The sequence below is a fragment of the Phyllopteryx taeniolatus genome, chromosome 3 (genome assembly GCF_024500385.1).
Source record: "Phyllopteryx taeniolatus isolate TA_2022b chromosome 3, UOR_Ptae_1.2, whole genome shotgun sequence".
In the NCBI taxonomy this organism is placed as follows: Eukaryota; Metazoa; Chordata; class Actinopteri; order Syngnathiformes; family Syngnathidae; genus Phyllopteryx; species Phyllopteryx taeniolatus.
The window spans coordinates 26,927,297-26,952,067 of NC_084504.1; the positions used below are offsets into that span (position 1 = coordinate 26,927,297).

Sequence of the window (24,771 nt, forward strand, 5' to 3'; positions counted from 1 at the left end):
TTAAAAGACTTGTTTTTCTTTTTTTTTTTGGGATGTCTACTGTCAGTGTGCATTGGGTTGTTCCTTCAGTCATCTTCATTTTCCATTTAAACATGCAGTTACTTCGAAATGTGAGTTTCTTGCTTGAACACACACAGGGAACATAACGAATGATTGTATGACTTGAATGGATCTCATGGAATATGATCTCCCTCACAGTTTCACCTCTCTTCGCCCACGTCATCCTTATTCTTTCACCCCCTTCCTCTTTTGTCTTCCTCGCCATCCTCTCCAACACGTGGCTGTTGCATGTGAGTGGTTGTCATGGCGATCAACCCAGAGGGACTCATCCCAAAACCAAAAGTTCTGATTGTCAGGAATAGAAACGTCTCCGGGGGAAAGGGGTTAATTTGGCACTGGGAGGGGGTGATCGAGATGAGAGAAAGTGGAGTTGTGTGGGGGGGGGGGGGGGGGTTAAGAGATAACAGAAGAGAACGAGGCAGCATCCACTCCAAGTGGGTCACATCGCAGGAGCATTGCGTAAGCGTAAACACTGCTGTCCCTGTGCTGCGCCCTTACGTTGCACACGCGCACACACCTGCACACGCGCACGCTCTTCCCAAAGCGCTTACTGTGCGTGAATCAGCCCTTTTCTAACAGCCCCAAGTGCTGATTTCACATGCGGAATACAGTGGCGTGCCGCGGTCCACCTTGTTTTGTTCCTCTGGCGTCCCTTCCCCTTAGCGGATTTGGTATGTTGTGACAACCTGTGGCGTGGATCCTCCTCGAGGACGGACGGCAGCGTGACACGCAACCTGCAGTAAAACCCGAAAACACATCATAGGCTGGGAAGAATATATGTCGCTTGACACTTTATTAGGTACAAATTCTGCCTTTGCAAAGATGATAAGGCATTGATGAAACCATTTCTTTATTATTACGATTGTACTTTATGGTTGTTGTGTACTGCCAAGTTATTCCAATTTCCAAACCTTTTCCCTCAACTGTTACCATCGGGGGGGGGGGGGTTCGGTAGCCCATACTCCCGAAGCACCCCCCACAGGACCCTCGGAGGGACACGGTCGAACGCCTTCTCCAAGTCCACAAAACACATGTAGACTGGTTGGGCGAACTCCCGTGCACCCTCGAGGACCCTGCCGAGGGTGTAGAGCTGGTCCACGGTTCCACGGCCAGGACGAAAACCACACTGCTCCTCCTGAATCTGAGATTCGACTTCCCGACGGACCCTCCTCTCCGGCACCCCTGAATAGACCTCAGACCTACTGCGATGTTGCAGAGGCGTGTTAACCAGGACAGCCAGACATCCAGAGCCTTGAGGAACTCCGGGCGAATCTCATCCACCGAGGAGCTTTTTAACCACCTGGCTGACCTCAACCCCAGAGATAGGAGAGCCCGCCTCAGAGAACCCAGACTCTGCTCCCTCATGGGAAGGCGTGTCGGTGGAATTGAGGAGGTCTTCGAAGTATTCTCCCCACCGGCTCACAACGTCCCAAGTCGAGGTCAGCAGCGCCCCATCCCCACTATACACAGTGTCGGTGGTGTACTGCTCCCCCCTCCTGAGACGCCGGACGGTGGACCAGAATTTCCTCGAAGTCGTCCTTGAAGTCTTTCTCCATGGCCTCACCGAACTCCTCCCATGCCCGAGTTTTTGCTTCAGCGACCACCAAAGTTGCACCTAGAGTAGTTGCATATTACAGGTATTGTTTCAATTAAGTATTGGCAGAATACGAACATGTGGTTGCTTTATCTGCATATACTGTTTGAAGTGAATGATACTCATCGTTGTTAGTGATTCAACTTTGTTCTTCTGAGCAGCAACACACTTTCCTGTATTTCCTGTCGTTTATGCTTTTCATTTTTCCTCGTTACCGCATCATTACCGCAAAACATGCAAAAGTACAAATTTGCTCACTGAGCCCCAGTCCCCCAGGATTTTACTTTTAAGGCATACTTTTCCAGAAAATGTTGGTTTATTCTACTTCGTGGGCGTCTGTCTCGCTGCGCAGCGACTACGGGGTCCGTGGCGCAAAAAAAGATTGGGGACCGCTGCCCTAGATTATGCACAAACTATGTAATTCTTTGCATTCTATTTAATTATGCATAACTATTACAATGTGTTTTTCTAATGTATATATATAAAACAACATTTTCTTGGATTCATAGCATTTCCATCCATTTCAATGGGGAAAGGTGATTTGAGATACAGTGCGAGGGTCTGAATGAAACATTGTATCTCCAGGCCGCACTTGTAGAAAAAGGAACTGCGAGACAAAACATGCAGCACTACAACTGTCTAGCACTGCAACTAGGAACAGTGACGAAGCGGAGAGCACCCAACAAACCGGCCAAAGAGAATGCAGACCAACAGGAAACAGCTGCGGTGAGTTATGATGAAACAGTAGGTCACAGAAGTAAGGCAATAATGACACATTTGTCCATCTGACCTCCGACACTCGGATACGCTGCGCACTTTAATGCGACCTCCCGCGTCAATGAACACCTGACACCCGAAACAATAAGACAGAAGTAGAACGAGGTAACGTCATAGCTGTCCATTCAACGCACGACTCCCGCAACAGGAAGCCAGGAAGTGGAAATAAGACTATAAATGATCCCCGGCCGTATTTTGCCTGTGAAGACAACGATCGCTAGAGTTAGAGGTGTAACCAACGGGAAAACCGAACAGCTGTCTATCTGAGAGAAGATGGAAAATCAATGAGAGCCATTTCACCCAACATTGGCTGTAGGAATACAATCATTTGGAATGATCTGATAAGCATAAATGAGGTGGGAAGTTGTAGACTGGCCAAGTCAATCTGCAGACTTAAACCCTATAGAGCATTGCATTTTACCAGCTGAAGAGGAGACTGTGACCTCCCAAAACAAAACAAACTGAAAACAAACAACAAGTGGAAGTGACTGCAATGAAAGCATCAGAAAAAGAACAAAACTGTTTGGTGATGTCAGTAGGTCACATCAGTACGATATCGTCAACGTTTGAGAAGTTGCTGCTTCTCATTCCGACACTGAAATCTCATACACAAACTTGGCAGCTGCTCCAACAGGTGATTGTTTTGCTCCTCTACTCCACCCGCCGCACTTCATTTATTTATTTGATTTATTTTTCATTTAGGTGAATTTTTTAAAAACTATTTATTTACTTCATGTCACACATTCATCTCTTTGCCCCGGGACCTTTCCGAACACGTTTGTTCCACATGTGCTTGCATCAACCCCAGGGATGCGCACAGACATTTTTGGGGGCAGGGGCTCAAGCCCCCCAAAAATGGCACCCATTGGCAAAATGATTCATGCAATTAAGAAAAAGTAGTAGTATGTATCTAACTTATGTATTAATTTCTATTAACACAGTCAGTAATACAACTATTGACAAAGGAGGTGAGGAGAGGCTATAGTGCATATAAAAAGTCAACACACCCCTGTTCAAATGACAGGTTTTTGGAAGGAGAAGGAGGGGGGCTGAGGGCAAGGCCGGATCATATTAACAATTCGCCCAATGACTCAAATAAATGCCTGCCAGATTTCAAAACACTTTGGGTAAGTTTTTTTCACCTAACATTAATGAATGAAGGGGTGAAAATGGCCAACAGTGACAAGGGCACTTTTTTTCAACCAGGGCAAAAGGGCAGGTGCATGAGCACCACCTAGTGGATATGTGTGCACCTGCCCGGTCAACACGAATGTAAATAAACACAGCGGTGGAGAAGTCTGTATATGCAAAGAGTTTTATGCACACTCCACTGTGTGTGTTGTACGTGTGTGTGTGTGTCTGTCTGTGTGTATGTGTGCACGTATAGGCGGTTGATTGTAAAAAGGCGCAGCCGAAGCGAGTGGTTGGACGGTTTCAAATTCCCCTTTGCACTGAGAGAGGAGGGAGGATGTGTGTGTGCGTGTGTGTCTGTGGTTGTGTGTGTTTGTGTGTGTGTGTTTCAGGAGAGCCTTTCCAATTAGGGAAGAAATGACAGACAGACACACAGACAGACACGCTCAGAAATGGAAAGCAAAGGGGAGAGAGACAGACAGGAGAGGGGAGGGCAAGGGGCGGGGCTCGGTTGGATAGGCGTGGCTTCGGCGGTGTCACTCAGCCGCCGTCGCCGCTGCGAGTGGGCGGTCCCGCTTGAGGCGGCATCCAATAGGAGCGGACGCTGCTCGTGTCGCCATGGTGACGGGGCTGTGCCCAAGGAGGTTGTGATGGCTTGACAGGTGCGTGACAATCGGAGCTCTCTGCAAGCATGTACGCCAAAGGCAAGAGTAGCAACGTGCCGTCCGACAGCCAAGCCAGAGAAAAGTAAGTTTTATGTATGGGGGGAGGAAACCGAGGCTGCCGGAGAAGGAGGAGGGGGGGAGGTGGGGGGGGGGGGGGGGGGGGGGGAGGCGCGTGTGCAGCCGCGCGCAAACACGCACGGAGCCGCGCGGCGCGGAGCTCTGCTCCGGCTTGGAAAGTTGACCGCTTGCTCTGTTCACAGGAAAGATTGACAGTTTGGACCTCTTTTCTCTTATTAGTTTTTTGTTTTTTACTGTAGAATTCAATGCGCAGTTTTCTGGCTGTTGTACAATATGTTGGGTGTGCCAATTAACTTGTGATTGTTGTTGTTTCAAATGCTGCGCAATCCTCCACGCGAAAGAGAAACTAGACGTTGTGCGTGGATGCTCACGGACGAAATGCGCGCATTCGGCTGCTGCAGGCACGGGTTCTTGAAATCCTCCCAAATGATTGCATTTACGTTTGCAAGATTGGAGATGAGGATTAACATTTATTTCTTTTTTTAAAGTGCTTGTTTTTGTTTGATGACAAATAGTAATCTAATTAAATGATTGCGTCTGTGGAGGAATAAAAGCATGTCGTTACACACTGTACACGTTTTCCATCACCTTTCACCAAATATTCATGTTTCTCCTGTAATATGATCACGTAGAATATTTATGTGTAGTTTTAAATGTATTACTGCTTGATGTTGTCAGAAAAGCCTACCAGTTTGTCTTTGAAAGTGCTTAAGGAGTACTTGATGTCAAGGGAAACTTTTGCCAGTGGACGATGATATATATGCAAGACAACCTGTCACTTGTGTCCGCACACATTTTCTTCACATGTTAACTCTCAGTGCTTGCTTTCTTTATATATCTTATTCATTAGCTCAGCTTACAGTTGATTTGTTTTAACACAGCGATACACACATGTTCAAGGACAGACATTTGCATAATGGGGGCTTTATTTACTTAAGTTGTTTGCTGCCTTGCTCAATGGAACAACTTAAAAGCGGCTTCTTCCTATAAGATGCATTCCCAATTTGGGTGGACTGTGCACAGCTATTGCTGTCAGAGTTACGATCGGCCAATTTGTCAGGTCTGTGTTTGCGTTCTCTCTCGGGTGCATCGGAGTTGCAAGAAAATAATACGACTTTTTTTTCTGAGCTGATGACGGTTGCATTGCTGTTGGAGAATTCCTTTGCTTCAAATGCTCACTTTTCCTTGTGTGTTTTGGACATACTTGGCAAATAAAGATGATTCTGATTCTGATTCTGATTCTGATTTGCCGGCACGGCGATTGGGTGCTTGCCGGTAAATTCGGCCCTCGTGTTGCAGTTCTTCGCGGCTAATCGATATGAAAAGGACCCCCCCCCCCCCCCCCCCCCAGTTTCCTTCCAGGCTGTTGTCAAAACTCAGCAGACTTGTGTAGTACATGGAGGGGACCCCTATAGCGAGGTCGACAGCATTCCTGACTGCGAGCCAATGCGAAGCTGTATTACAAAAATGTTCTGTTTTGTCTGACACTGCAGAAAGGCTTTAATTTAACAATATGCTTAATTGTGACGGGCGCCGGGCGTGTACAGGGAAAATAAATCATAAATATGAAACAAAAAAAACATTTTGATTCATGACACATTCAAATTGTGTGGGCAACTTTGACATGTTTTATTGCACTCTTCCTTGTTTGAAAATAGGAGCATGTGAACATATCCGAATTAGTCCGTAAACTAAAAACAATATCAGTTTGGAGCCCGTGTTAAACTCAAGGCCCGGGGGCCACATCTGGCCCGCCACATCATTTTAGGTGGCCCGTGAAATCGTCAACTTCCATGATTTTTACTCAAATCTGTGCCAAAATTTCAAATTGTCAAGTGTAATAAACAATAACGTTGAGCTATTGCGAGCATTGTTTTTTTTTTTTTTTTTTTTTTTACAGTCACTTGAACAATAGTTAAGCTCTTATCCTTGCCTTCTAAATTTCAAAACTAGTTCTCCACCAATCTGTTGCGCATACTGTATGTCATACGACGATGAGGCAATGAAACATTGATATGGTTTGACTGTCATGACGGGCCTGTGAGGGAAACCGGACCAACAAATGCAGCCCTCGACAAAAAATGACTCGTGTGGTGTTCGCATCTTCTCCGTGTTGGTTTTCTCCCACATTCCCAGAACATGCATGTGAAGTTCATTGAATACTTGACATCCTCCATGGATATGAATGTGAGTGTGGATGGTTGTCTGTGTCCTGTGAAGGACTGCTGACCAGTCAAGGGTGCAGCCTGCCTCTCGCCCACAGTCGGCTGACACTAAATCGCTCGTAACTTTTTAAAAACGCATTATTACCTTGCTCCACTGATTGGTTGGGAACGTGGCCAAATATGATTACTTTCCCAATACAGGCTGCATAAAAGCTTTGTGTCAGTGTTATTTAGCATATTTATCTTTATGAAGCAGCACCTCGCTTGAAAAAGCTCTTGCAAACTCAACTTCCTAATTTGACTACATACGTACGTTGCATAGAATTTGCGGTTATCTGTGGCCAAAAGGCAAGGTTTATCTTGTGCGCCAGTGCCGAGGCCGTGACAAAATACAGGACTGTCTGAGAAGATGGAAACGCTGCGAAAGGCAAAAGGCAGGCAAGGGCGAGATGAATTTCGTTCTTAACAAGCTGCCTTGTTTATCAGCGGCGTGTATCAGAGAGGCAGACCGGGTCCGACTGCTGCCGCCGAGCCGTTGTTTCTCATTTCTGCCGCACAGCGGGCCATCAAAGAGCGAGCGAGGGCGACAACAGATTAGAGAGCGAGAGCGAGAGAGAGACAGACAGGAGAGGAACGAGCTGGGGTGATGGAATTTGCCGGATCATTAGTTCATTGGTTGTAGTGTTGACCTCAGGACGGACCCGTGCAGGCGCACGTACTGTACGCGCGTTTGAAATCCAAATGCGTTTGACCTCCGTACAACTGCTCATCTGATGTGTCCTTGCTGCAGATGCACATAAAACGTATCTTTAATATAATTCATAGTCTGCACAATGTGCCCGAGATTTGGAGAGCCACGAAAGGAGAGCACATTTTCTCGTTCTCCAGAAATGTTATCCGCCTTTCATTCTGTTTAGTAGCTTCAATGCTTTGAAATGCCAGCAAAGCCCTTTGTTCTTGATAACAAAAAACAACGAACAACGTCCGCAGCTAAGATTCAAACGGTTGGTCATAACTTTGATTTGAGTGATATGTGCTCATGAGTGAACCAAATTATTACCGCCACAACAAAGGAGGCAACAGATGACGTGCACATAGCCCTGATCGGCTACACTGTTAAAAATGGCCATAAACCCTCCATTTATGAGGATCATAACGTTCACTGTTTATTGGAGAGAGGTGTTGATTTATTTCCGTGCGCTTTTAGGAGGTTGTGATTTGCTGTCGAGCCGCACACGGTGATGATGCTGAGTGCTGTTCCTAATATTTTGCAAGTGCCATAAAGCAGGGATCGGAGTTCAGCCACCGAGCAGCTACGCTTTCCTAAACATGCAACGGAAAGTTTTCAGCTGAAGTGACAGGTAGCTGGCTGTCAAGTCCTTGCTGGCTGCCATGGCAACCACAGGCTGACTTTCGTGAGTAAGCTTGTAGTCTCATCGTCATACTCACACGTGATGCGTATGAATTTCTTTTAGGAGTCAGAATTGATGTTGACAAATGCAAAGTAAACAGAACTCAGCTGAATATGGATTCACAGCAAACTTTGTTCCCAATCTTACCGAGGACCCCTTAGTTGCCCAGCACGGTGCCTGACGTAAATAAGCGGCCCATGATTGAGCATGGCACAGAATCAAACAGTCCGGACTGGAACAAGGCACATGTTGCCTTGCGGAACTTCATTTCCAACTGTGTTCTGAGTTGCAAGTGCTACCTTTTAGCGTTGGGCCCCTCATGCTCAGAATACCTTTGCCAGGCTGTCTAAAAAAAAAAAAAATACAAAAAAATACAAAATCTCTCAACATACATCGAACATCAATCTAGGCACTTACATTGACTTTCTTGTCAATGGAGCGGTAACTTGTAAGATGTTTCGACTTTCCTCTTGATACGTGACACCTCAGGAACTTTTTTTGGTCACTGCAGTAAAATGATAAGCCCGCATGGTGCACATTAAAAATGTGAAATGTGGGTTTACATAGTGCGTCATTGTATCACGTTCGGAGGAAACATTTTCGACGACTTCACTGAACACTTTCTTTGCGCCTCTCTTCTCTGCCTGTTTGGCTGTACCTGTGTCGAGGCCTGCACTTGATTGTGATTAAAAGTGACACGACATGGCCACTCGCTGTGAACTGCAGTTGTTCAACAAGCCCACGTCACTGACAGTTGGTGGACAAAGGCCATGTACTGTAGTTCTGCCTTTGTGGTTTGAAGTGCATTTCATTACATTACCTCTGTACAACATGAGCCACACAGAAGCGCCCAGCTCATCTTTACGTTAAATGTCATTGTTTTTTTTTTTTTTATTGGACTTCAAATGAAGAAAAAAAAAAAAAAAAAAAAAAGGGGGGCAGCCATCTTATGATCACATTTGTATGCCAAATTATCATAATTATTATCATGTCATTGTTGTTCAGTTTGATGTGCAGCTGCCATCCATCTGGTGGAGGTTTAGCCATTTGCGGCTCATCATTCTGCACACACACACACACACACACACGCGCATGCATACGTGCGTGCGCAAGAAGCTCATTTTGCCAAATTGTGACGTGTGTGTGTGTTTTTTTGCAATGGTCAGACTACACGTCTGAAACACCGTCAAATCCACGAGGTAAGCAGAGCTGCATTGGATTTTGTTTGTTTAACGAGCAATTTGGTGGCATGGTGATGAAGTCTTTATGTGGGTTTTCACGTGTTTGGGAGCTGGCACTCGCATATTTAGAACCAGAGCTTAACAAGTGTCCACCTCCTGGGCCCGTAGTTGTCATGGTAACAAAAGTACAATTGTTTTTTAACAAATTTATATACATATGTGGAAAGTTTGTCGAGAGACTGTTTGTGTGTTTTGTTCAGTATCTTTTTTCTTATATATATGTACATATACACATATGGCAGCAACATTAGTTTCAGCTCTTTGAGAGTATCAATCAAAATAAGGTTTGTTATGTTTATACAGGGTGTCCAATAAGATTCCATAAACATGATTTTTTTTTGTTTTGTTTTAAATGAAAATCCTTTTTATTGATTTGATATGAACTGGACAACTACAATTGTTTTGAAAACACATGTAAATGCTTGTTCCCCACTGCTGAAGAACACGTATCAGCACATCTGGAGTTATGCTTGTGATGGCATCGATGATGCGTTCAGGGAGGTGATTTAGGTTTTGTATCTTTTCCTGATACACCGTGGCCTTCGAACGCCCCCTGGAGATAAAAATCAAGTTGAGTGAGTTTCTGGGGATCTGCGAAGGCCGCGCCTGTTAAGATACTTTTCGGCATTAAGATTTCCGTTAAGAAAAAAAAAACGGTCCAATAATTTAGTTTCCTCATATGCCGCACCATCAATTTTCCAGCGCCTTGCATCTTCATCGAGCTCATCCAGTGAGGATGATCATTTTTCCAATAATGTGCATTTGGCCAATTAACCACGTTGTTTGTTTTCTGTTAAATTCGATTGCAACCGTGTGACTGCTTCCTTAATGGAACTTCAGTATGATTTAAATTTGTTGCTCTGCATGCAAACACATTTCATAAGGTCCCCCCGCCCCCCCCCCAAAAAAAAAAAAAAAAAAAAAACCCAAACAAAAACCATTAACAACACAAACCTATGGTACACCCTGTAAAGAAAAAACATCATTTCCAATTTTTAAACTGTCTAAAGGTTGAAGTTGACTGCTTGCAGGCGTGAGTTAACAAGTGTTTGTCAGCAGTGAAAGTGACAGTTGTAAACATGGTTCAGGTGATATCTGGTGGCGCAGACTGTTGTGTTTGTTTGACCCATCTGCCTAAAGCAGCAGGCCTTGTGGCGAGCACTTTGAATGTGTGTGTTGGATAACAGCAGTGAACGCACAGCGTTTGCAACTCCGTAAGCCCATCTGATCTGTCTGCTTACAGCGCTTTGCCCATATGTTTCAGCCCTCATAATCAATCTCCATCTGTCCGCCATGCAGCCTCTATGAATGGGAATGACAATACTCTGTCATTATTACAGTGACCAGTGACAATCCGCAATAATAACACGTTGAAAATCACAATTCCTTTTTGGATCATCCTTAAAGGCATCACTCCAAATATTGGCTCCCGGGTTATTGTGTGTTTCGTGACTAACTTGAAACGATCTTCTTAAAAGTGACACACATGCTCAACACCCACATCGATCGGTGCAATACCTGCACAAATTTCCTGACTTTCAATACGAATGATATATCAAGAATTCTGCCTTGAAAATATGATATCGCTTCGTTTTGTCAGCGAGGTATTCATTCCATGTTTATCGTTGTGGTTGCACTGTATGATGGTGTAAAAGTTCACACCATCATACTGGGAGCTGTTTGTAATCATTTTTATGATGCATATCTGTAAAATGTATATATATGTACATACATATAAAATATAATTTACCCATCAGGGAAATTAAGTAAATGAATCCTATGAAAGCAACAATAATCATGTTAAAATGATCCTTTTCGGATTTTGTGTTATCGATCGTCTTGAATTACGCAGTTGCACCTCAAGCTGTGGCCCAAGATTGTATACAAATTTGCACTCCAAAAATCAATTGCGTGACAATGAAATGAATGAATGAGAATATTCTTCTTTGAACTATTTCTGTTTTGCTTTTGTGACACATGACACAATCATGCCACGGGTGATGAGAATTGTCACAGAAGACGTATTTGAACCCGCTAAACGCATTGACGCATCGTTCCCCGGAGCCTTCCAGCGAGGCTGCTATCAAAGTCAGCCGCAACATCCTTTTGAAGGTGCGCGTTGTGTTTGTGTGTTCCTCTGATGAACGCAAGCAGGAGTGCGACGGGGAGATGTGTCAATCAACAGATGGGAGCTTGTAGATGGCTACTGTAAGCCTCGGGGTCCTTGGGAATGGATCAAGGGTACAGAGGAGCTCGTTTGGCATCAGATAGCATGCGAGGGAGAGAAGAGGGGCAAAAAAGGAGGAAAGAGCCCAGCTTCCTCAAAGCTTTTTTTTTTTTTTTTTATCACTGTTTGTCCCCTGGGAGCTCGTGGGTGTCCTCAAGTGTTTCTTTTTTAATTAGAAAGCCACCATTACACTTCTCCCTTCCTTCCACTTTACCACTTTTTTAATATATCTAATTGTCACCTGGCCCTGCACTTTTCCAATAAGTAGACTGCACGTCGGTGAGACAGTTGTGGTCTGTTGTGTTACCATTAGCCGTGTTGTTAGCGGTGGCATTTGTGGTTTTTCTCAGGAAGTTTTGTGTCGCACACCGGAGACGCCACATATGCGCGGCTCTACCGTTAACGCCAGGAATATGCGCGCCCTCGGAACATTTCCTGTAACTTGAGCTACAATTGTGGAAAGAACACTGACAAACACGGGCCTAACTGTGGAGGCCAACAACTAATTTTGGTTTGATGAAAACAGAAATTACAATTGCCTCAGAAATGACCTATGAATAAAAAAACAGCGGTGACGTGGCAGCGTCAGCGTGAGGCAGCGGTGACGTTACAAGTTTCACCACATATTCAGCGGCGTGGTCGTAACGTCGTTGTTCCCGACATCAAGTAGCCTTTCGGTATCGCAGAGCCACATTCTTCATTCTGTCTATTTATCCGTCTAGCTATCTACTGTATCTATATCGTGCACGTGCAGGTGAATTTAGAAGGAAGGTAAATTGTTGTGGTTCATTTAAATAATCAATGTAATATTATCAAATTTACATCTTACAATAGAGGAGAATGATGACCAAATAGATGATCTGTTTAGGACATACTGTTCGGTTGTCTTAATAATAACACAGTGCTGGAACTGCGTTAGTCCAAGACATTGGGAATATGTCGATCCAAAGATTTTGAAAACTGAAGTAGCTTTGATGTAGTTTGGCTACTTTGGTCATTTTATTGTAGCGTCGCTCGCTGCATTTCTCCGGGGGTTAGCGTCAATGTAGTGAAGCTCACTACATTTTCCAAGTAGCTTGCCCAACACTACACAACATTTCATAGCGAAGCCCCGGATACAAAACGGATATTCTGTACCATTGAGCTGCTGTGAGAATGATGGTGATGACATCAGAGCAATCTGATAGGATGTCTATTAAGTACGCGTGGGAGTCGCAATACGATATTAACACAATATGTTGCCGACTAACGTCGACTATCACCATCGTCCCCTGACTCTAACCCTACTGAGAATCTGTGGAGCATCTTCCAAAGGATGGGACTCCAAACAGCAACTGTGAGAGGCAAATCTTGCATCCTCCAATGAGGTACAAGCGGAATTTACAATTCAATAATAATCCATAATCAATGAGAGAGTTGTTAAGGTGATATGTAACAGGAGCTCTTACAAAAATGCATTTTGCTCAAAATGATGACAACATATGACTGTTGTGCATCATCAATTGGATTTTGAATCATTTGTCCCAAAAAAGCCATGGTTTTGAAAATTAAACCCTCTCGACATTTATGGAAGTTCATCTCATTGTTAATAATCCAAACATTGTATTTCCATACAAAATGACAGAAAAACAATATATGCGTCATCATTTGAAACACGATGCACGTGTCAACTTTTCCCTGCGTGCCGGCGCGTTTGCTCATAGCTGCTGTGCCTCCTGTGACGGCAGCTGCTGATATTCCACCGCCATTGATATGCAAGCAGCACGGCACCGGCGCTAGTGCAAGGTTAAGCATGCATGACGGCCAGGCTTAGAAACTGCTTAAGACACACACACACTCGCTTTTTTTTTTCCCCCCTGCAGTGACTGTTCTCTGTGCGTATCCCTCTATTCGTGTTTCTACCCCCCCCCCCCCCCGCCCCGCCCCCCTCTTCTTTTGTGTTTGGTTGAGCAGCAGAGTTCTTCAGCTTTACCATCCTCACTTGATTGCACAGACGTGTGTGTCCTCCAGTCCCGATTAAATCCTTGATGACATTCGAAAAAAAAAAAAAAAACACAGCACATGACCTTGCTTAGGGATTTTCAAGGTCCAGTTCACATTTGATTTCTCAGTTATATAGAAAAAGTAGCAAAACACTACCTGTGAAAAAAAATAATTCTTGCTCCACCTCAATCTTAATTCTTCATTTTCCATGAAATGCTGTACAATCATACTGTAGGCTTGCAACTTTGTGAGAGCAGTTGCAAATGGCCTTTTTCTGTGAACTGGAAGCAAGCCCAAATCGGCTGAGTGAAAGTCATCGAGGTGAAATTCAGCTCTTTGAACCACTATACTACAGATTAGGGGTGTAATGATACGTCCAAAAACCCGGTTCAAGGCTATATTCGGTGCAGGAAGGGAATAAAATGTAAAAGATAAAACTGCTGATATGTTGTTTTTATTTAGTTTATCATGTCATCCCTCAAGTGATAATTCAAGTGTGTTTATTTTTGTTGCACACTGCATCGAGAAACCGACCGTACAAATGCAGGAACACAAGAAGCAGTGATGCCAATTTCGGAACCATTCAGATGCCTCTAACGACTTTTTTCCCCCCCCTAAAGCAACTAGTGACAAATCTAGTAACTTTTATGTATTGTTATTATGTGTAATTGGAGACTTTTGGTAACTCTAACACTTTCTCCCAGCTGCAATCAAAGCAAGAGACGCTCACTCCATCTCCATCTCTGTATGGATTGTTCCTTACCGAAAAATCGAGATAGAAAATTGATCGTAACATTTACACCCCTGATTTTTTTCCCCCCATGCAGTGTAAAATCGTTGAACAACAGTGCAAATCTGAAACATCCAAGGTAACTCCAATCTGGTGAGGGTTCTGGCACATATCGTCGCTGTCGGGTGGAATACTTTTATCTCCAAAATCACACTTTTTCGCAGCAAAAACTTAACACATTCAGTGCCACTGACTGCTTTAGAAGTCAAATATCCATGTTAACTGGGAGGGCTGGCACTGAATGAGTTTTAAACACTGTCTTATTGGAGTTACCAAACACTGAGTTTGTTCAAGTTGGTATTAGGACTTTATAAAGCTATCATGAATCAAACGCTAATTTAACTCGCTTTCATTGATTGTAAGGTAGGACGACAGCCAGCGACATCCAATCTTCGCTCAACTCGAGCACACAAAAGGCCGTTAATACTCCACAAAAGCAAACAATTGCGGTTTCATCATCTTCCCAAAGTCTTTCACCAAAGGTCTTCGAGCCGTGAGTGATGCCATCAATAAAATGATGAGCAAAGTTGTTTCACACATTCACTGCCATTGACGGCTTTAGAAGTCAAATATCCATGTTAACCGGGAGGGCTGGCAGCGATAGGGAGAAAAGCGTTCAAGAAAATTAATAGATGGTAATTTTCAAAGCTTTACATTGGTTCGATATTGTGTAAAAATAACAGACGACATTGGGACAGACCAGGGACAATATGTAATCTTGCGCATCGTGTCGAAATGATACGTTTGTGTCTGGTCCAAAAATGATCAGCCCAATCAGCATTCTTTGAGGTAATGGAACCTGCAGCTAGGGTTGAGGAACTGGCTGCCAAAAATGAGAAAGGACTGCACATTTGTAAACGAGGCCGGCCTTGGAAAACATGATGAGTGTGGAGTGTCCCCAAGCAGCAGTTTGAAAGAGCAAACAGCGGCACTGACACCTTTTGTCAGACAGCTTAACTGTAATGGATGTTTTTCATTCCAGGTAATATTAATTATATTACTTATTTAAACAGTTCAATTTGTAGATCATTGACAAACAAATGGAATGTTACATTTATTTACGACTTGTTATTGTATTAAAATCCTAAACCCTCTGTGAAAGCTTTAGTAACATCCTATTCTTGGCTAAATTGCATTTGTGTTTGTGTGTGTGTGGCATCACGTTTGCTGTCAAAAAGATTTACCGAAGTGTTGTGAAGAAAGGCATTTTAACCCAACGATGAGCACATTCATCTACATCTCCCTTGGGTGTTGTTGGGGCTTCTGTGCCATGTTGCAATTGAACAACACGCAGATGGATGTGCCACCGAGTTCATGTGAGAAGGGAGCATCCCATAGCATCCGATTTCCCGTTAGGACGGCGGCAGGTGTTGTCCAGTTTTTACGACAGACAAGTGGAAGGAGAGTCAATCTCGCATTGAATAATGGTGCAGATCGTGAATCCATGTGAGCTATTTCATTCCAATAGAAAACAATCACATAATGACATGATCTGACATGTTTGAGCAAACGTGAGTGTGAAAAAAAAAAAAACGATCCAAATATTATGAATGCAATATTAAGTGTCTCTTATATTTTTTTTATGGCTGTGATTCACTACCTATTTACAGAAACTTCAACCTATAAGAGTGAACATCATCCTTTCCCTTCCAGGACGGATGACGGATGACCTGAGATTTGTTAGGCTTTCAAAACTAATTTCCCCCCATGGGAAATCTGTTCAAGCGGAAAACTGTTGCCATCGTAAAACCTTTATTAACTGTAAAGTGTAAAATTGCTAAACACATTTAATACTAAGACCAAAAAAAACAAACAAACAAATGCTAAAACAGCCTTAAATTGGATGATAAATGCCTGAGGCAAAGCTAGGTTTGAAACGGAAAGAATCGTAGACTGCAGATTCATGTTTCATGTTTGAATTGTTGAATGAATTCATTTTTTCCCGTGTAACCCTAATGGGTTAATATCAGCTATGTTAATAACCTCCTTAGCTGTAGTGAAAGATGAGCCAAAAAGTTGACATAGTCTCGAGAAACTTTGGATGCAGTGGCAAAGACACGACACGATGACAAAGCGGCCGTCATCAGCAATGACGATCCGTACACAATTCGACTAACTGCGTGCGAAGACAAGTGGAAGTAAAACCGAGACTGTTTCACTTAACGACCAGGAAGAGTTGACAGCCTCGCTTACTTTGCCTAATACAGACTTTGCCTAACATTAGCCTCAAGGCTAGATAGCAGTTAGCTTGATGGGAGTCAGCTGCCATTCCATTCCATTTATTAAACATGCATGCGCTATGTTTAATATAGCAATATATACCACGGCAACATACCAACGACCGATACCAAACATATGATATATATTTTATAAATGTGTGTTATTAAAGAGTACTATACTAAAATGTAAACATTGAAAGTGTACGTACAGTTTTTTTTTTTTTTTTAAAACATGGACGTATGGACTCGGTATCTGCACGGAGTTCTGCTGATTCGTGAAAAGCCACAATTCCCGCTGATGTTTTGATGTTGGCTATCATATTTATCTATTTTCAACACACATTTAACTACCGGAACAAAACAGCGGGCGGACCTCCTACTTGGCGGCCTCAAGCGTGCCCAGAGTTGCGTGACATCACGGGAAAACTATCTTCAATTCTTCTTTTCCCCTTTTAAGGGTGACTCTTTCCTCCTGCTTTTCGGGGCTCCTCGCATAGAATCTCCAAAGGGCAAACATTTGAACAGTGTAATGAATCTGACGTGATCCCTCCGTATATTCTAAGTCATCTTTACGGTTTTGTTGAATTGAAGATTTACCGGAATAGTGTGGAGACAAAGTTGAACAAGGAAATCAATCCTAAAATTCATTTGTGTTTGCTCATGTGTGAAATTAAACAGATTTCCCTCGAGAGGTGACTCAATCTAAACAAATCAAACCCAATGAAATGGAACTAAAATCAAAGAAAGGCTGCGCTTCTGCTTGTATTTGACTTAACCCCTTTTAATCCCTTCCCCGTCCCTTACTGTCGAAAAATGTTAACGTCACAAAGTCATGATTTGTTTCAGATATCAACGCATTAGTCTGTTGGTCGCTCGCCGCTCGTGCGCTACGATAAGCTGGCATTTCCTGTTATCTCAGCACCACGCATTGTTGTCTGCGCCGCGAGACAGTCGAGTCTCGCCGCTGCCGACAGAACAACAACTCTTTCACCGAGCCTCATTGTGTGACGCCGATTGCTTAGAGGTGTCTTTCCTCATTGTGTTGTCTGCTCAAGTCTTAATTCGTGCCGTACTGATTTTCTGCATCCTGCCAGTATTGCATCGGAGCCCGCCGATCAACTCAGCAGTCGCGGGGGACTCGCCGGTGTTTTATTGGTCTCCATTGAAGAGAAATGGGAGTCTTGACGACGAGTACTTGTTGCAATCGATCTTGTCGTTCATCGTGTTTTGTAGAATGACTACCGAGTCGGGTGCCCGTTACCGATTCGCTACATGACGTCATCACGTGTGCGTGGATGGAGTGAAACTTCGCGTTTCGTCTTTAGAATGCAAACTAATTGAAACTTTGAAACTGAATCAACAGCGCCTCTGCTGGTCGAAGCCCGCTAGTGTACTTTGTCTTGTCACACTTGTTTCAAAGTGCAATGAATCCACAATGGAATCCATGCAATCAGCGAATCAAATATGCCCATCCCGAGTTTGTTTATGCAATGTGACCAAACAATTATCGTTGCAGGGAATGTCGTTTTCGAAGGATTTCGATGTGCAGAAAAAAAAGTCTCAAACAGATGTTGAGCACCATGAAATGAAGGCCATTTAAACACATCATCTTTCCATTTGAATAGATTTTGCACAATTTGCAACGTAATCAACAGGAATTCATAGAAAAGTGACATGCTTGCGCGTTTAACTGAAAATGTTTTGTTTTCTGTCACTGGTGTTGCTTATTTGCAAAATGTTAACATTTGCAGTACCTTATTATTGTCACACGTGACAATACCATTTTTGTTGGGAGAAAAATATTCCCCACAAATGTTTTCTCAGAAACAATTTCCAGCCTTTTGATATTCCCTTTCAAACTCAATTTCTCTGCGTTTGTATCTTGTCCCGAAGGTCAGCGCCAGGGTCAAATTGTGGGATATGAACTTAATGAAATGTAAACAAAAGGTGAGCCAAAGAACACGGGACTTCTTGGCTATTCCTCCCCATCAGGATATGAACTTCATTCTTTGGGTTTAAACTCTCACGTGTGACCTTTCCACTTGAGAATTCTCCCCCCCTTTGCGGGGGGCAAACTTTCACAGAGAGCCGCCCTCTTTGCTTTTATGTTAAGCCACCGCTGAATACGAGAAAGGTTTTCTCCTCCGCCAGCAACCGGTGTGATGTTGCGCTTCGACTCCGTTGTGCCAGCCTGGAAACGGAGCAGTACGCCCTTCTGTCCGAATCTCTCGAAAAGACTCCGAAGAGCTTCACTATGTGCTGTGGAAGTGAGGGGGATTAAGACTAGAACAAACATTTGCTCAGCAAAGCTGTGCGTAAGACAATTTCAGTGCAGACAAAACATGGAACACGAGCAGATGAAACAAAAGTTTATTTGAGTACAAATGTCTTCCCTTCAGACTGTTTCCTTGTGGGATTATGACGCGTCTCGCTAATCTTCAAAGCTGGAAGTGAACTTTTCGCCGCTCCTCCCAACGCTCAGCTCCATCCCGAACCCGCTGCCGACATCGATGCGGGAGCCTCGGAGAGAAAACGCTTTATAGGAATTGCGGTACGAGCACGCTGCATTTAGCAGAAGCCATTAGCGAGACCTCGGGGGGATTCCTTGGAAGCGTAATGGAGAATATAGATTCGATTTATGATCATCAGCAAAAATGCCAATTAGGGATGCATCCGTGAGAAGCCTGTGATATACAGACACAGCGCGCATCCGCTTGGAGATGAATCCAAAGCATCAATTTGACGGACAGGTTGGAGAACCAAGTCGGTACGCAAAAAAACTTCCATTCAAAGTTCATATTTCCCCGCGTCTGAACTTGAATATTACCCAACTCAGAAAACAAAATACAGAAAAAAAATCTCCAAGTCTGTTATTTGTTTTTTATTTGAAAACATTTCTTTATTGAGTTTTCACATAGGTAATAACAAGGATTCAATAATTGTTACAATGGACAAGATTTATCCCCGTTGCGGCACCTGCTCCGAGCAAACCAATGCAGATACAAATAAATGGCAATCAGGAAAAAAGAGAAACAAAATGCATTTCATACTTTTATCCATTCATAGACGTGAAACAAAGTGTTGCTTTGTACACAACGAGAATTTGTACTCTTTTGAGCTGACACTATTCAGCAAAAAAAGGCTCTGGTTGAAATAGTCAAACCTTTTCTGTTCTATTTTCAAGCACATTCCAGAACGCTTGAAAGCCTAAAATATCCTCAGCCGCGTGCAAACAGACCAACAGCTTCATATGAACAAAATCCAAAATGTTGACCAACCTGCTAACTACTAAATCCCTTTTGTTCTCCGAGTATTGTAAGCCAAAGTCACCAATGCACTTATAGGCCATGAATTTCCGTGTCAAATTTGAAATGGGTATATTTATACCTTTTCTGCTCACCGCTTGGAGCTCCCAAAGAAAACCCACACCGAGATTTTCCAACGGCGATTCGAACCCGAGTATCGTGCGGATAAGCGGTATCGAAGATTACAATAAGCAAACATTTGGTGGGGGGGGAAAAAAAAGTATATTATGTTATAACGCATTGAACCTGCTTTATATTTCCAACACAGCAGGTGTACCGTTGCATTTCACCAGATTTTCTTTTCCTCTCCAACATTTGTCCAACCTTATAAAAGCTTGAATAATTGATGATAAATGCCAATGCGAAGCAACTTCAAGTCTCTTGTAGCTTTTGAACATCTGGAACGGCCCCCCCCTCCATACGGCTCCGATAGGGTGCGACACTGTATGCGTCGCTGCTAAATGTCCACGCGCGCTCCCAATGTTGTGCTCTTTAGTTCGGCTCTCGGGCTGCAGCATCGCTCCACTCGCGCCCCGTTCTGACCTCCCCCTCGCTGTGCTTCCCTGCTCCCGTCATGAATCATTTACTCTCCCTTTCTCGCTCTCTTTTGCTTCCTCGTCCTCCCTCGCTCTCTCCATCTTTCCGTTCCCGTCTCCCCCGTTCAGTTGTCTTCGCATCGCTGCTCATATGTATGGCTTTACCTATCGATTTGTGAGGGGCCTTCCCTTCACGGCGGACCTGCGTTGGCTTCTCTCTATTCCCGTCGACCGTATGCATCACTTTGTACGGGTTTTGCTTCCGATACTAAGCCCAGCAGCCGATGCGAATGTGCTCGCACCTCGTCGACAGGTTCAATTATACTTTAGTGTGATGATAATGCCACAGGGATTAATCGGCCGCAGCCTGAGTTTCCTCGTCAATTGTTTGAATTGCTAGACCGTTTGCCCCATAAATATTGTGAAGATGCCCCTTCACTGGGAAAAACAAACCAAATTGATGCCAAAGGTTGTTGTGTTTCTCTCCACTGATGTTTTCTCGAAGCACCGCATTTAAAATGAATTATTCAGCGTAGTAATGGCTCTATATTTGTTGTTGCTCGTCAGCGCCCCGCGCTCGCGCTCCGTGCCCCGGCGGCGCCCTCTCATGTCCGTCTGCCTTCCTGGAGAGCTGCTCCGACCCGCAGAGGATGCTCCACTTTAATGAATGAAGCGGAGTCATTTAGCGTGGCTCTTAATGGCGCATAAAGCCGTGCTGCGAGCCTTGATTAATCAGGGAAAGTGTTTGGCCCGCACTCGCGGGGTTGTCCTCAGCGGGGGCACTGGCTTGATCACCGCTCACTCTTTTGTGCGTTTCCCTCTCGGTTCGGACCAAAGTTGTCTCGAGCGCGGGCACGAAGCAGCAAGAGCTCATCTCATCCGCAGGCGGTGCGTCTCGGATGCCGGGAGCTCAGCGGACTGCGACCGTTTGGCACTCTTGGGTCTGTTGCAGGTTGTGCGTGAGGCAGGCGACTTTATTCAAATGTTGGGATCATTTTACACAATAAGTCGGTGGCTTCCAAGTTCCAAATTCCGAGCTGTAAGACCATTTGACTTGAAAGGTTCCACAAGTTTCGCTTTAGGTCATCCATTGCACGGGACGTTTCCATGTGCTCCTGTATTTCGACTTTTGGCCATGAAGTATTGAAGTTACTTGAAAGCAAAGACACTCCGAAAAGTGCCGTTTTTTTTTTTTTTTTTTTTTTACCAACTGACAGTATTCTTCGATTTAAGAAGGTAATTGAGTTGTTTTTCCATTAGCGGAAGATAATTCCAACATTTCAACTTCCTGACTGTGACTCAGTTTCAACATAGGACGACTGTTTCATTGTCCTAGCTTCTAGTAACTTCAAACTCTGGAAATTCACTAATACAAATATAATGCAGTGCACGCCCTACTGCAGAATGTATGCATGTTCAGTTTTGATGTTTTTTTTTTGTGAACAAACGTAGCCACTTTTCCGGTCTTTCTGATCTTCTCTGTCCGTGTGCCATTCATATCTACGAGATCCTGATGCAAAATACTTTTCGTGTTCGAACACGTTAGCCACTCTGACTGTTTTCCCATCTTACGTTCGATTGAGTCAACCTCGTGTTTGAGTCCAGAACTGGATTAAAAATATAAAACCTCGACAATTGGATGTGAAACAGCTTTGAAAAAAGAAGTCGATTCAAAAAGAAAACTCTTTCGATGCTAAATATTAGGTTCTAATTCTACAATATCTTGAATATAGTTTGGTTTTTAGATGACTTTTAATCCCCAAAAGGCTCCGCGGTTACAATACAGTCCAACTTTGACCTCTAACCTTCCAGCATTTGGGGTGGAGCAACTTAAGATATACTGTAAGTGATGTGAATAGAGTCAAAGTCGCTGAAATATATGATGTCATATTCTTTCAGCATAGTGCAGCCAATTTTAACCCATTTTCTTTGTTTCTTTTTGCACCCCATGGACTGGTCTCAGGTAAAGACATATTTCACCAGACAGGCGTGGAAACAAATCAAAACGAATGCAATTTACCATTACGCTAATTCGCGTAAGCTTTGTCTCCGTTTTACTGTTTCTATTTCACTCGACTCGGTTTGCTTCGGCGATCAAAATAGCCAACGCTAGCGAGGCCGAGCGCAACCCGTTTATTTTTCTACTCTTGGACAAGCGCAGACGTATGAAGAGTTTGGCGTATTGTTGGCCGGATTTGGTCGCTCCACAGAATGTCAAAAGTCACAAGTCAAAAGTCGTCCGTATTGGCCGAGGGGAAGACGTGACGCCAAAGCGATGAGTCGACTTCAAGCTTTATACATCGAGCCGAAGACTCGTCCGCTAGTCAACTCATCGGTTCAACCGCTGTCCAGCTCTTCATCAAAACCTTTCTTGAAGGTGAATTTCTAAACATTTGAAATGATGCTCATCCCCGATAAATACGAGAGTTTTGTCCCAATGCATTTGACTGTCACAGCAGACGAGCTGACCGCTTGCACTTGCTAAAAAAGTCATCTTCCCTCCGCTGGTTGCCTGTTTCTTAACATAGCGGCAGCCAGGATAGGTTTGAGATCCAAATAGGAATTTGATTAGATGTGAGTCGGAGAGCACACAAACACTTCAATACGAAGGGGAAAAGAGGTCACTGAGGGAGCTTAAGGCGGGTTCACCTCCTCCACTTACACGCGCTCACCTCACACTCAGGAAGAGGAGGGAAACTGCTGGGTCCTTCGCCCTGGCGAAAGCTGGAATTGATGCCGAGTGCTCTTGTTCAATCTCACACAGATTAGCAGGTTAGACAAAGATGCGATCCAAACGTGGAGCTTGTATTGAACAACAAAAGATTCTGTGCAAAATGCACCAGCTGCCTTACCCCAATTACGAATGCAAAGATTATTCATACTGACAGTTTGCTTCATAATTCGCTCAGTTTATTGTGTCAAATATGGAGGATTGTTAACTTCAAACAGTCGCCCGTCCTCTAATCCTTGACGCTTATCTCGGCTCTGTATTTTGACTGTCTGTCAGTCCACTTCCACGTAGCCGAGAGCTTTTTATGAGGTGAACAAGTGGGAAATGAACAACGCGAGAGCAGCGTAAGCGACGCCAATGTCTTTTTTTTCCCTCTTTGTTTTCTTTCGATGTCTTTGAAGGAAATTTGCAGTAACGCGTGAACATTTGGTCAATATTAAGTGCTGGCAAAATGCCGTCATGTGTTGCTTTGCTTCTTGCTTATCAGTCCTGCTGCAGCTCTGCCCAATATTGCTGTGTGTTGAATACAAAAAAAGAGAGAGCGAGAGAGGAGAGGTTGATGCCTGATTCATGTCTGTATAGTTCCCATGCAATTCAATCAAGTTGGGAGGCAGCGATGGAATTCACCCCTTCTATCTCCGCCCATCCGAAATACTTGGACGTGTTCTCCTTTCGATGTCACCCTTCCTCTCTGACCCTACACAGCGCTCGTATCTCAGATTTTTTGCTCGGGAGTCAAAGCAAAACAATTGGCCAATTCAAAAAAAAAACAAACAAAAAAAAAAACCCCAGTATCTCAAGGCACCACTGTATCTGTAAGGAGTGAAAGTGAAGTTGTCAGAAAAATACATTTTGAAGTCAAGTACAGATGCGTGAAAAACAACCTAAGTCGAGTAACAGTATTTTGCACTTCCTTACTTCCTTCCGCTCGATACTTTTCTGAGGCCAAGGAATGCTTGAAAGCAGCAATTTCATTCCCACCGATGTTGAAAACAAATCGATCTATCTACCAACATTGTCTTCAACATCTGTCTTATGGCAGATACATTCATACCCCTCCTATCTGGGCAGTGGGCCACATATTTACCTGAAAACAAACGTGAGTGATAGAACCTATTTGTTACTCGTGATGTTCAGAGCGGAGTGAGTGACCGGAGACACATCTTTTATTCGTGTTCCGTGGTAGAGGTGTTGAGAGTTTTGTCGAGCTTTTGGTTCTTTCGTTTACTTTCGGCACATGTTTTTGTCTCTATCGCTTCGGTGAGACATCGCGACAACTACATGAGGGATGGCGGGACGGAAAGGACGGCAAAGCGCCGCGCGCCTCCTCTCGTCATTAAACAAACATGGGGCGGAATGGAGTGCAGGGTGAAATGGAAGTTGGCTCAGGGACAGCAGGAAACTGAAAAGAAAGTGACAAAGGAGATGGATGGGAATGTAGGAGAGGGACGGAGGAGGAGACGTACCTGTGTGCACAGCAAAAAGGTGCGCAGTCCATCATCTTCAAGACAGGCAGACAGTCTGGGGAGTTTATTTTTACTTCCATTTAAGAGGTGTCTGGACCAGATTCAGCAGGTCGGTAGCACCTTTCAAATTGGGTTCTAAGACAAGCACATTTTATGCTAGCCAGTATACGCTTATGCCGCGTTCACACCGAACGCGAATTCGCTTCATTCGCGCCTCACGTATGCGGAATCAGTTGTGGTATGCTCGATTGTTTCCGAGTGAAAGACGTCGGGCTCCAAGAACCAATGACGGTGGTCGTGCTAAAACTTCGGCTAATGCCATTGTTAGCTTGGCACCGACAGCTGTAAACAAGGAACATAAATATTCCTACCAGTTTTGCCGAGGTTCTTG

The 24,771-nt window shown here is 44.0% G+C and overlaps 1 protein-coding gene across 3 annotated transcripts in view; it reads left to right on the top strand.

Moving 5' to 3' along the window:
* Positions 1 to 4,152: 4,152 nt before the first annotated feature.
* Positions 4,153 to 24,771, top strand: part of ssbp2a (single stranded DNA binding protein 2a) — a 45,846-nt gene continuing 25,227 nt past the window's right edge. For 2 of the 3 annotated variants that reach the window (XM_061768026.1, XM_061768027.1), the window contains exon 1: positions 4,153 to 4,309. In XM_061768026.1, the coding sequence (XP_061624010.1) occupies positions 4,254 to 4,309 (56 nt within the window). In that variant the 5' untranslated portion in view covers positions 4,153 to 4,253. The remainder of the gene's footprint in view (positions 4,310 to 24,771) is intronic. The other variant, XM_061768028.1, reaches the window with a different exon arrangement.